The sequence below is a fragment of the Astyanax mexicanus genome, chromosome 12 (assembly GCF_023375975.1).
Source record: "Astyanax mexicanus isolate ESR-SI-001 chromosome 12, AstMex3_surface, whole genome shotgun sequence".
Classification (NCBI taxonomy): Eukaryota; Metazoa; Chordata; class Actinopteri; order Characiformes; family Acestrorhamphidae; genus Astyanax; species Astyanax mexicanus.
Window position 1 is genome coordinate 7,045,970 of NC_064419.1, and position 13,319 is coordinate 7,059,288.

A 13,319-nucleotide genomic window follows, 5' to 3' on the forward strand; every position below is an offset into this window, starting at 1 on the left:
AGTAAACACAGTAAACACCAAAATACAGTCAAATATACTCACCTCTGTACAGCCAAAGAGCTAGCACTGTGGTTAGCGGCTAATGCTAATGCTGCTGCACTGAGCCTCAGCACTGAAACTCCTCTATAACACTGAACTTTAGCCGAGTGGCTTTACTGCTCCTTACAACCTGACTGGTAAAATTTATACATAAGGCACATCAGATTATAAAAAGCACTGGCGATTTCTAGAAAAATAAATAAAAGGATTTTAGTGCGCCTTATATTTTTAAAAATATATAGTATCTGATTTCACTAAGCATTTTATTATAAACACTATACTAATACTAGGCAAAAATTGAAGAAATGCTTGTCCTCAAAACTTATTCAGTTCTTTGTGGAATAGATTTTTGACACATAGTTCTACAATTACAGAATGTAGTTATTCTATTTATTATCCTCCTTTTTCTTCTTTCTATAACCCTATTCTTTAATGCTCAGAACCCCACAGGAGAGACCACTACACCATTCAGACAAACTATCATTATTATTTGGGTGGTGGGTTATTATTCTCAGCACTGCAGTGATTAGCACTGATTATCATGGTGGTGGTCAATGAGGTGTTAGTGTGTGTTGTGCTGGTATGAGTGGATCAGATACAGCAGTGCTGCTGAGGTTTTTAAACACCTCAGTGTCATGTGTGTACCAGGAACATGTCATTGAAGGACTTATCCATCACAGTGGACAGCACAATGAGTGGAAATGATTGTGATTGTGGTGTCTGGCTTAAAAAAAAAACTGTGCTAACAGAAGAGACCTTTGCAGAAATCACATTTTTTAAATTAATGTTTTTGTCATGTTTTTTATGTCTTTAAAGAGTATAGTTTTTTAATTGATTACTTCCGGTCTTGATGTAACTCCAAACTCTATAACCACATGAAATAAACACTGTAAGTGAAAAAACACAACATTTATTTGATCTGAACAGTGATTCACAGTCAGGCTGAACGGGTCTGTCCATCTCTCCGTCATCTTACTAATAAATGGAGGTTCAGGAATGAGGATAGGAGGGTCAGTTCACACTTTAAGCTGAGTGAAAACCTTATCTGCCTCCCCCCACCTTCACAGGAGCCAATCATGTTAATCTCTGAGAGTGGAAATCATGAATGTTCACTGTACAACACAAAACAAATACAGACAGAGGATTTAAAACATATCCTTTCCACACCAAACACATGTTATTCCAGACAGCTGCCGTCTCCTCTCCATCAACCTGCTGGGCACCAGCATGAAGATAAGGCTGCAATAGAACAGGCTGTCAGGGGTGGTGTGTGTCATGGTGAAATGGTGCCACGGTGGGGTTTGGAGGGCACAGGGATATAACAGATAGACGTGAGCAGAAAAGAACACCAGGCGGAGATGGTCTATGTCAGTCCATTTCAGTGTTAAACAGCCGACACCCTAAACCTCAAGTGAACCCCAATATCCAGAGATGCAGACTGCTTAAGAACATTCCTTTTTTCCTCAAAAGTGTCCAGTTTAAAATGTAATCCAGGTCAAGGTTTCTTCATCTTCTTGATGGAGGAGGAGCTGGAGGCTGACTCTCTGCGTTTGCGCTGTGGAAAAAAAGTAGAGAATTTGGTTTAATCACAAATTCAGTTATAAATCATTCACTTTTAAACCAGCGTCAGCTTTTTTAATATAGTGACAATCGAAAGCCTTGAGAACCTGAACCCGAAATCATGATGCCTTAAGTTAATAGGGGTGGGTAATATGACCTAACGTATTACAACCATCACAATATTTCAGGGAATTTATTCGATAGCAATGTTTTTTGGCAAAATTATTTATTATTTGAACAATATATTACTCCAATAAAATTTATGTTGTAGTTTAATTTAGTGTAAATTTATTTAAAAAAAAAAGTCTCAAACACACACACACTTTTATTGGCTGGATTTTGTATCATCTATTTTTTTTTTTTTATGTCTTCTTATATTAACATATTTTTTTTATTTTTACTCCAAAGCACTTAGCTGTGTCCTTGATTGCATTACATTACTTTACTTTACTTTACTTTATATTTAGTTGAATCTTTTTTTTTTTGAAGTGACGTACAAATAATGATGTACATAGAAATCCAAGGCAAAAAAAGTACAGAGCCTAAAGGAGGCCAAGGGGATAGAGTGAGATAGAAAAGGAAAATGAAGGGAAGGAGGAAATGAGGTAGAAGTAGTTAGTTTGTTAGGGGTGTTAGGAGAGTAAAGGCTCTTTGAAGAGCTCTGTCTCTTTAGGAGTCTCTTACAGGTAGCAAGGGATGCTGCTGCTCTGGTAGTGAATGTATGAAACAGGCAAAATTTCATAAAATGTCTATTTTGTGGGAATACTTTAGCAAAACTGAATATGCAAGTTGTTTTTTCTGCTTACTGAGTTGGGTGTGAGTGGAGCTCCCACCACGTCGATAATCTGCTCCTTGGCTTCTGTTTTGATGTCGTCTGGGCCGGGCCAGGCCTGGCTGTCAGGACCCCCTCCGCTCTCACTCTGGGGCGTCACAGCACCACCTGCCTTCATCAGGGCTTCGTATCGGTGCCGCAGCATCTGCTGCTCGTACTCACAGTTACTGTGGGCCTGTTTGAGCTCATAGACGAGGACAAGGTCGCTACGGAGCTCATTAAACATCTGCACGATCTCCTCGGTGGGCATGGGGTTCAAATCTATAACACACAGAAACAGGAGGATAAATGAAGACCTTTTTTTGAAACAATAAAATGGTAAAAAGAACACAAAACCAATGTCAGGTTTACAGACATTACAGTCTATTTGTGATTCTTTTCTGACAAATGAATAATTTAAAACACACATAAATTAACAGTTTATTACACAAAAAAATGAACAGTTCTCTATAATAGTGTCCAGTGCAAAATTGGGGTTATCTAATCAACAAGATAAGCAAAATACAAAAACAAAATTCAGAAATTGTGAAATGCAACACACAAAAATGTAAGAGATGGAATTAAGACAAACAAAGGCCTTTTTGTTAAGAATTACTGTAATAATTTGATATTTTAAGACTTTCTGAGGATCTGCAGATACCCTGTAAAACAGCTGTTCCCAACCCTGGTATTAGAGGACTCACTGCTCTGCAAATCTGAAGTCTCGCCCACCCCCTGATCTGAACTAACCTGATCTGGATATTTAGTTAATTAACAAGATGTGTTATAGCAATAAGCACAAATGAGGAATTCGCCAAAATGTACAGGACAGGGGATCATCCAGGACAAGGGCTGAACATCACTAATTTAAAAGATTACCTGTTAAAATCCAGGTGAGTTTTTATGCTTTGAAAATGCTTTGATCTTCTTTTTTGGTGCTTCAATCTGAATTTCTTATCAGATCAACTAATTAACAAGTCCTTCTTAACTTGAAGTGAGTGAGGCCTGGTTCCATAATATAAAACCAGATATACTGTAATTTATGAATGTAAAATCTGTTTAAGTTTTTTCAACTGTGTAATAAAAACTTACCGACTCCTTGCTCTGTGAGGATCTGCTCAATAGCTTTTATCTTCTTCTGTCCCACAGAGCTAGGTAGCTTCATCTGAAACACAGACACAACATTGGTTAAAATCATATAAAGTGGCCTTTTCTCTGTATTGTGAGGTATTGCTGCGAGGATTTGACTGCATTCAGAGACAAGAGCTTTAGTGGAGTCAGTGTTTGATGATCACCACCCCACCTCACCCCATTAAAAAAATACTGGATGGAGTGCCTTCACACCAGAAAACAGTTCTAATGCTCTACAGCTAAATAATGGAGGGGTTTATATCCCTCTAGCCCATGTCTAGCATCAGGTGTTATGCTAATAGGTTCACATTTGTTAATCAGAGTCCTATTGTGTTGGAAGTACTTCTCAAATAGGAACACAAAAGCTCAGTTCACACACATTTGCAACCTAAAGTAACTTAATACATTCGCTAATAGAGGGTTTCCACAAACATTGGAAATAGAGGGTCTGTTTCCCCAGGGAGGGATTAGACCAAGACTTGGATTTTACAGCATTTTGATTGGAGATTTTCCATTGAAAACAAGAGGGTAAAAAAACTGTCTTTGACTCAGCTGGGAAAACAAAATATTCAAAAATACATAAACAATGTATATATCTATATCTATATATATATATATATATAAGTCCTGAATATACCTTATGTCAGCCCAGCCCTTGAAGCAAATGCTTGCTTCACAGGAGGAAATCAATGTAAACTTTTGCAGGATTTTTTCAAGTAATTTTGGAGAATTTCTTTCGGTCCATTCATCATGAAATTTATTGGTTGGACATTCAGGCGCTCCAGATATATGTGACGCAAAAACTCTTAGTCTCATCTTCCGCATGGGGATATGACAAATCGATGAACAGATGGTAAACTGCAGATCTGAATTCCATGAGCTTGAGCAGGAGGGTCATTAACACCTTTCAGCTCAAAAGACTACATGACGGAGAGAACTGAAAGTAGTGAGATAAAAATGAGGTCATCTTTCACTCGTAATGCCTACAGAACTCACTTCTGAGCAGGTTTACCCACCCGAGTCAAGACCGGCGGCCTGGTCCGAGTCACAGATTACAAGCGTTAATGTGCTCTATACGGAGCGGCTCGCCTTCATCAGTCTTTATGAAGAATCCTCTCACTGTGGGGACATTGCTCTACCTGCGGCGGTGTTAATCACTGTTTAGCCGAGGGGAGGGTGGGATAAACAGGCTGGGAGATGCTGCAGAAGTTGAGGACGGCACTGCTCACCATAGCTTTTGAAGATAAAACACTATGCATAGACTGGGTCTCAGGTGATTGTATTGGTGTAGGAACCATTATAAGCCTGAGTTATGAATAAAACTGTCCTTTTGGTGCAACTGATATGATACGATTTGCCTAAAATACAGGGAGCCAGAGATAAAAAAACACATTAAACAAAGAATTCATGTCTAAAAATTAAACACTGTCTAATCGTTTTATGACTCCCATAGATGGACTGTGTAAGTTACACAGTAAGATAGTCCAGACACATTCAGTATCAGCAGTTAACGTTAAACTCCAGCTCCCAAACATTAAGCGACCAGATATGAATCTTTCTCCTGTAAATTTAGCTTAAATATGTACCCTGTGTTTTCACATTGTGAAGCATCAGCATATACCTTTTCTGCTTTATGTTTAAGCCTGTATACGTGAAGGCTGGACTCACCCTCTGGCTTCGCAATGAGACTCCTGCTGATTTGAAGTCGGGGAATTTGATTCCTGCAGTTTCGGGTACAGCCTAGATGATGAAAGGTTAGAAAACATTAATTTATTATAATAGACCATAAACGTATCAGTTTTAATTTGAGAAAGACACATTCTTCATGACACTTAGTTTTGATCAGTGTACTTGGGTTTCTTAAAAAAATAAGATAAAAATAAATTAATTAGTGTGAGAGGTGTAGAGGAGAGAAGACTGGAAATTTATCTTTAGAAAACTTTCAATAAATTATTTTGTTTTGATTTGGTTCCCTGTCTTAAAACCACTTAGTTTGTGAGGTAATGCCACTAGTTCAGAAAGCATAGTAACTTTCTTTGAACAACTCAAATGGATACTAGAGGTGGGACAAAATATTGACACTGTTATATATTGTATCGTTTTCATTTGCAATTATACATTATGTGGTCAGAGTCAGGGAGCAGGTCGCAGAGTATGTCAAACTAGGCGATAAAATACAAAAAATTCTAACATGCTAGTCTTTCCGTCGGACACTCCGACGGCGTCGCTCACGTCAAAATTACTGCTAGCAACACACTTTTGTTGCTAGCGACACTGAAATTCGGATTCCGACGCTCGCAATGGGTCGGCGCCGACAAAATCGGGTCAAAATCAGGCAAAAATCTTGTAGTCTGATCCTGGCATAACACAGATACCTTAAAGTATTGTCTTGTATTGTGATGTATTGACTATCGCAGAATCAGAATGTTATCATGTGCAATGTGTTGTGATAAAATCATATCATGAGATGCCCTGTGAATCCCACTCCTAACCACTCCATTAAAGAATAGAGGACCTGCTCTGTGCTGTCAGTGTTTGAAATCACTCTGTGTGTACATGTTTCAGTTGAGATCCAGTGCAGTAAAAGTTACCGGTTTCTCTGTTTCTCGCTTCTGTGGGAGCTTCTTTTTGGTGGCCTTGCGCTCGGCTCTGCGCATTTCCGTGGTGCTGTCCGCCGCTGTGATTAGTTTCTGCAGGTCCTGCGCCTTCTTCTCTCTCTCCTTCTTACGCGTCTCAATCTTTCTCAACTCCTGGATCAGATACTCCTCCTCTGCCACCTACAGGAACAAAACAGAGAGGCACGTTAGATAGTTTGGTACACATCTGTGAAATAAACAGGATCTGCTAATGGAGAAGATTATTCCATATTCACACTAGACCTCTCTCCACTCTTCCTCCAGACTCTGGTCTCTTGATTTCCAAATTAAATGCAAAATTTGCTGATGATCAGTGATGGTTTGGAGAGACATGTCATCTGCTGGTGTATGCTTTACAATATTGTCTCTTTTTTACATGTACTTGTATCTGTAAGACAGAAAGTCACTTGGGACATGATTTAGAGGGTTGATTTATTGGGGTTTACTGCCCTCTACAGTTCTAGTGCACAGATCCATCAGAAGCAATACCACCACAAAAATAACTGATGTTGCATTCCATATTAATTTGGATATCAGAATTTATAAGTTCCACGAAGGAAATTTGAACTGGATCTACCCAGAAAGTCATAATGGCCTTACCAACACAGAGTTCAAAATAGTGGTATAACAGTTTATCACTTCTAGTGAACCAGCAACACACACATTAACATCTAACTTCTATCTGTAAACATGCTTCTGGATGTGCAAAATAAGTCTCATTGAAAATACTCTCATTACCAACAGGTATTGCTAACAATGCTAACCTGGAAAAATGCTAATATTGCTAATCTGGGAAAATGCAAAACAATGCTAACCTGGGACATAAAAAGTAGGACATATTTTGTCTGGATTCTCAAAACATTTTTTAAATAACAATAAAATGGTCTTACCTGTTCAGGTGTTCGGTTAAAGAGTCTTTCAAGCTGTTCTTTCCTGCGTCTTTCATGACCTGCATCAAAGATGTAGATTTTTGGTTCTGTTCCAGTCACAGCTCGAACCTTGGTCAGCTTCCCACAGATATTATAATAACGTTCTTTTAGATCCTCTACTGAACGTTTCTACAGGGAGAAAAGAATCATTTGTTACACTCCATAGTATAGACAGAAAATATTAACTTTGTAAACAAATCATCACTGTTATTTACAGTTATATGAATAGTATATTTACTCTGTATTGCTGGTGGTCATATCGGTCATGGATAACGATGAATCTCAGGTCGAAGCGCTTGCACAGATCAAACAGGTGATCTGTCTCTGCTTTAGTCCAGCCGTCATCATGAAGATACATCTGATACTCCTGCTCGGAGTATACGGGAACCTGGACCGTCTGGGGGAATAATACACAGATACAGAAGCTTATAAAACCTTAATAACAAAATTAATCCTGTACTTTTACATATTCTGAGAATATTAGAATATACAGTTATATTCATCCATGTGCATGTTCATTAAAAACAAAAAAGTTCCTCTTCCAGTGTAAATATTTAATGTAAATTTGATATTTTAGGATTTTGCTCTAACTGAATATCTATTTAAGACACTTCTAAACCCTTTAGACTCCAGACATCCTTTTCCTCTCCTCCTCACCTTGTTGAAGCGACCAAAGGGGTAGTCCTTTCCCTCCTCTACTGCTCGTCTCCAGTGATGGAAGATGGCTCCATCTTTCCTGGCCGGGTTGGTAAAAGGCATCCACTTCCACGGCCTGACCTTCTTGCAGCCCAGCTTTGCCTTCACTGTCCTGTAGCCCTGAGTGGTGTCACTGGGCAGCAGCGGAGGAGCATCTCTGCTGAACGATCGGAAAGAGAAAATACTCAATAGTAAAACCCAGTGTAGTTCACAATAAAGCTATTTATATGTAAAGATTAGAGAATGTGCTTAATCAGTGTTTAAACACTATATAATTAAGGTCCTGTGGAGTCATTAAAATAACACATTTTCAAATCTATTCATGAGTTTATCTAAGTATTTAACAGTCGTTATTAAACACATAAAAGATACTGAACAGGATACAATAGCTAATATTTTTATAACTGAAGTGAAGTGTTCCTAAAGCATGTAAAGTTTGTATTTATACTTTTTGTCAGAATAAAGCAGAGCATAGACTTCTCTGTGCATTCCCTCCGGCCTCTTGAAGGTCAGCGTCTCTGTGGCTTTCTTTGCCTTTTTCTGAAATGTAAACATTAGAAACATTCATAATTTTTATGTCATTAATTAATCCTTACATCTTAATCCTGCAGATCTCTGTATGTATTATTATCAGTGCAACATCATACTACAATACCACTACTTTAAATGAAGGGTGTACCAGCAGTAAGGGAGGGTTACCTTGTCAGAGTTGATGATATCTTTCTTGCTGATGGGTCCTGCATCATTGTCACCTCCTGCCAACTCCAGAATATCCCGGACATCAGCGCCGGTCGCCATTATCTCTGTACAAGGAAAAAGTTTGTGACTAAAAAAAGCATGAAGACAAGCCTTGTGTTACCAACAAATACAAAAATAAGACATGTGAGGTTTATCTAGATCTAGGTGATCTACACCATACATGCAGACATTCACATAAACCTGTTCTTTTTTTCTCTTTACTGAAGTAGCAGCCAATACCAGTGATTCCTAACTGGTGGATCGGGGACACGCTCTGGGTGGGTTTCAGACAGCTTGTAAAAAATATATATTTTTAATAATTAATGCTCATCACTGATTGTATACTCATCTTTTATATTGGGAAAAAAGAGACAGAGAAAGTTTCTTACTAATGTGTTCTGAATTCAGTGATATGCTAAGAAATAAAACATCTAATTTTGTGATTTTATTTATTTTGTGCAGTTTCTATTCAAACTATATTGTAGTAACATTTATACATGTATTGGTCATGTTCTTCCTAGGCTTCTTTAAAAATTGCTCTTAAATTCATTCTGCATGCATATGTATGTTTAAACGACTTACTGAAGGCTATTTTCAAAAATAAATTAGATGCTGAACAATAGTTGCTGCTTTTCCTTCACGCTGTGAAGCTCCAGCTCATCCCAAATCACCATTAATCACCATCTCAGTTCATCAGGTTTAGATCAGGGGACTAATGTGGAGGACAAACCTTTTTTTATTTACTATTTACTACGTAATTCTATATATGTCCCTTATTTGTTTTGATGTAGGTAATTAATATTAATCTACAATGCAGAAAATAACATAAATTAAATAAATACAGAAACACGTTCAATTAGAAGGTGTGTCCAAACGTTTGACTGGTACTGTATAAATAATGTTTCTAAATTAACTAGGAAAATAACCTGTATAATCAGGACTCAACTGTAGCTGGCTCGCGCATCCAATTTTCAGTTCCACCATAAATTGCATTCATTACAGACAACACACCGTACAGCCGCTAGACTGGAACTACAGCACTATTTAAGGTGGAACGGAAAATTCAAAACAGAAAACCGGCGAGCACAGGCTTTACAACAGGACCTTTCTAACTCACACCTTTAAACCTTAAAAGTTAAATTAAATCTCCATCTCTGCGCTGCTTTAGCGCCCAACACGAACCGCCCGCAGGAATGAACGGAGGCTATTTAGCTTAGCTACATTAGCAGCTATGCTAACCGGCGGAAACCCTGAATAAATCCGCTCTGTGTTTTAAACATGGCCCGTACTCTCCCTAAAATGTTACTAACGCGTACATAAATAAATAAGGAGATATTCCGGCTTACCTGTTCAGTACTTTTGAGTCCAGGTTATTAATAACGTTTTCTCTGCTAGTTAGCTTAGCTACCCGCTAGCTTTGATACCGGAGCGAGTTCTCTTTCTGCGCGTGCAGCTCTCTCACCCAGCGCGCCTACTCTCCCCCTAGAGGTGCGGAGGCACAGCTGCAGCCCGGTGATGTGTTTCGGGTTGGTCAGACACTAGAGAGCGCCACAGACTGAGTTAAAAATGTAAGTGTAGTATTTTTTTTTTACGGCAATAATTTATATAGATTTGTTTATAGTCCTTGATTAATCAGGTTATATTTTACATTGATATTAAATGGGTATACATGGGTAGGTACCTACATGTATAATTAAGAGACCACTTCAATTTCTGAATCAGTTTCACTGAGTAAAACGCTGTTTTATTCTATAAACTACGTTAAAACTACATTTCTCCCAAATTCCAAATAAAAATATTGTGATTTAGAGCGTTTATTTGCAGAAATAAGAATTAGACTCAAATAATGCAAAGAAAACAAGTTCATATTCATAAATATATATATTATATTTTATTCAAAGATTCTTTTAGCAATAATATTACTAATACTAGTCCTAATAATACATCTACTGCTATTACAGTTTGCTAAAGTACTAGTACTACTACTTTACTACTAATACTACCTTGTATGACCTGTTAATTTCGTTATCATATATAATATCAAATAAAACATACTTTTTATTTTTATTATAAATTACACAGAAACAAAGCATTGAAGCAAAACTTTATTATATTGAAAAACATCAAAACCAAAACCCAAAATGGAATTTAATGCATTTAAAAAACCTCACAAAACCCTTTACATGAAGTTCAGTAAACATACTGGAGCAGTCTCCTTCATTGTTTCACCACTTAATGTGCATTTTAATGTAGACCTGGAATTGTTGCCTAATATAATGACCTTAAATTTAGGAGTCATTTGAATGATAACCTCCCTGAAATCAACTTTTGCAACTTGGGATGTCTGAATGATCTACAGCTGAAACTGGTTAAATACTGTGTACGATGTTTAATCTGTGGCTCCGCCCCCTTATATATTTGTTTAATGATTTGTACCGTCTGCCGGTTAGAATTATATACTGCAGATAAAATTGCACAGTATGTGCCCATTCACTCCCACTGCAACACTTTCCAATGAAAAACATGTATCTCCAAAAACTTAAATTTCAATGGAAGTAAAAAAAAAAAAAGTCATCATTAAGCTGAATGAACACGTTTTAAAATATTTTAAATATCAGCCATTCATTGTTTCACCACTTAATGTGCATTTTAACGTAGACCTGGGATTGTTGCCTAATATAATGACCTTAAATTTAGGAGTCATTTGAACGAACTATCATTTTATGTATCAATTCCTAAATAGAAACTGTTCTGAACTCCACACACTTTAATTGCAAAGATAAAGTCAAAATTCAACTGCTTATGATGTCAGAGTATGATGTCTGATCTCATGCATGATACAGATAAAAAAAGAAGGTACAATATATCAAAATACAGCCACTCCAAAATCACACTAGTCTAAGAAAGGCTCTCCCTGATGTAAATGGTGTAAATGGTGCCACTCTGTCAGACTGACTCATTAACAGATTTAAATTAAGACACATTTACTGTAATTATGATTATGGTCAAATCCTTTACAGCACATTTTAAATACATCATTTAGAGACAGAGTTGAGAATTATCCTTATCCTTTGAGAAACTGAACATAATGCTGCAAATGTATATAAATAACCTTAATCACTGTTTACTGCACATGTTAAGGATTATCTGCAGTGTAACTTAAAAAGAACCTCTTTAAAATCCAATATGAGTAAAATTTTAAACACCCACAGATCACATCATCAACTACACTATAAAAAACACATAACATCAGGCCAATTTAAACTTTTTTAAAGTTGTTGTTTGAGTAAACGCCTTCCTCCTGAATCCTGAACTGTTTTTATGTCTATATCTCAGTTTGTTTCACAATACATATTGAATTTAGCCTTAATTAGTAAATGATCCAGACAAACCAAGTCTCTCTGAAGCTGTGGGAGTCTCCCGCATTTCTGTAGCGGCTCCCTGATGCCCGTGAGTCACATATAATCTCCCGGAATTCAGAACGAGTGCCCCAAACGCGCTCACAGGCCACAGACTTTTTTTCGCTAATCGCGTGTGGGAAGGAGAGAGAGAAAACAGAGAGGGTTCTGATTGGCCTGTTCTCTGCAAAGAGTCTGTGAGACAGCCAATAAGTTTTTAGTGTGGGCGGGCAGTGTTTCTCCCCCCCTCCCCGACAGGATTTGTTCAGTGAGTGAGAGAAAGTGCAATTTTTTGTGATATTGTAACTGTCAATTTTTGTCAAATAAAAGCTTTTTTTTTTTCAAAAAAAAAAAAGGAAAGCAGAGGCAGGGCCTTCCAAAAAGAAAAAGATACAACTAATTTCACCTCTGAATACTCTAAATTTAATTTATAAAAAAGTTAAATTAATTAACATAAAAGTAAAGTTTCGTTATCCTTTGGTGTGTGTGCAAGTTTTTTTTTTGGCAGGGTGGGGGGTAGGGTTTGGGGGGGATAACCTCCCTGAAATCAACTTTTGCAACTTGGGATGTCTGAATGATCTACAGCTGAAATTGGTTAAATACTGTGTAAGATGTTTAATCTGTGGCTCCGCCCCCCATATTTTTGTTTAATGATTTGTACCGTCTGCCGGTTAGAATTATATACTGCAGATAAAATTGCACAGTATGTGCCCATTCACTCCCACTGCAACACTTTCCAATGAAAAACATGTATCTCCAAAAACTTAAATTTCAATGGAAGTAAAAAAAAAAAAAGTCATCATTAAGTTATCCAAAATATCATGTGAAACTGTATATTTAATATTTTGCATAGGGTTTTTGTCATTTTTGCACATTCCTGTTCACATTTACTCCTGATTAAGAGGTCAGCATTGTTGGCGCTGTACTTCAGAAGTGTTAGGACAGTGGCAGCGTGGCTTTGGTGCGGGCGTGGTCACGCTTCACCTCACGCTGTTTGAGAAAAGCCTGCAGTTTGTCTGTGGAGAAACAAACTAGAGAGTTTGTGGGTTTGGTGTAGCTGCGTTCTCCTCGTATCCAGCCGTTCTGGAGACACTCAGCAGCAGACGGTCTTCCCCTGGAGAGAAACAACAGGAATATCACTGCCAGGTCAAGTAGCATCACAACACGCTCGGAGGAAAGCGCAGCGACTCGGTTCCAATACATCAGCTCACAGACCCCCTGTGCTGTTTGACATCACCCTCTGGAGTGATGAGGTGGATAGATGAATGGATAGATTAAAGAGTGTTATCTACCAACCCAGAGAGAGCAAGGCCAATTGTTTTTTCTCAGGGCTCCAGCAGCTTATGGTGAGCTGCATAACCGGGATTCGAACCAGCGAATT

General features: G+C 37.8%; 2 protein-coding genes across 3 annotated transcripts in view; both read right to left on the minus strand.

Moving 5' to 3' along the window:
• Positions 1 to 933: 933 nt before the first annotated feature.
• dmap1 (DNA methyltransferase 1 associated protein 1) lies at positions 934 to 10,036 on the minus strand. Of its 2 annotated transcripts, none has more exons than XM_007236115.4 (11): positions 9,887 to 10,036; positions 8,502 to 8,605; positions 8,251 to 8,342; positions 7,764 to 7,959; positions 7,345 to 7,503; positions 7,068 to 7,235; positions 6,133 to 6,318; positions 5,210 to 5,281; positions 3,503 to 3,575; positions 2,406 to 2,692; positions 934 to 1,594 (listed from the first exon to the last, which is right to left on the minus strand). In XM_007236115.4, the coding sequence occupies exons 2-11, from the start codon at positions 8,598 to 8,600 to the stop codon at positions 1,535 to 1,537; spliced, it is 1,392 nt and encodes a 463-aa protein (XP_007236177.1). In that variant the 5' UTR covers positions 8,601 to 8,605; positions 9,887 to 10,036; the 3' UTR covers positions 934 to 1,534. The 2 variants fall into 2 exon arrangements, with proteins under 2 accessions (XP_007236177.1, XP_049342045.1); XM_049486088.1 differs by having other exon boundaries at positions 7,764 to 7,962.
• Positions 10,037 to 10,632: 596 nt separating this feature from the next.
• Positions 10,633 to 13,319, minus strand: part of obscna (obscurin, cytoskeletal calmodulin and titin-interacting RhoGEF a) — an 82,724-nt gene continuing 80,037 nt past the window's right edge. Inside the window, exon 72 of the mRNA XM_049486018.1 lies at positions 10,633 to 13,052. Coding sequence (XP_049341975.1) covers positions 12,875 to 13,052 — 178 coding nt within the window. The 3' untranslated portion in view covers positions 10,633 to 12,874. The remainder of the gene's footprint in view (positions 13,053 to 13,319) is intronic.

What these genes read in the sequence shown, in the direction of transcription:
- dmap1 (XM_049486088.1), bottom strand. Translation starts at nt 8,600, where the DNA reads ATGGCGACCGGCGCTGATGTCCGGGATATTCTGGAGTTGGCAGGAGGT. An exon ending in ATATCATCAACTCTGACAAG is followed by an intron (nt 8,343 to 8,501) that starts GTAACCCTCCCT and finishes TTTACATTTCAG; the next exon opens with AAAAAGGCAAAGAAAGCCAC. An exon ending in TTAACCGAACACCTGAACAG is followed by an intron (nt 6,319 to 7,067) that starts GTAAGACCATTT and finishes TTGTTCCTGTAG; the next exon opens with GTGGCAGAGGAGGAGTATCT.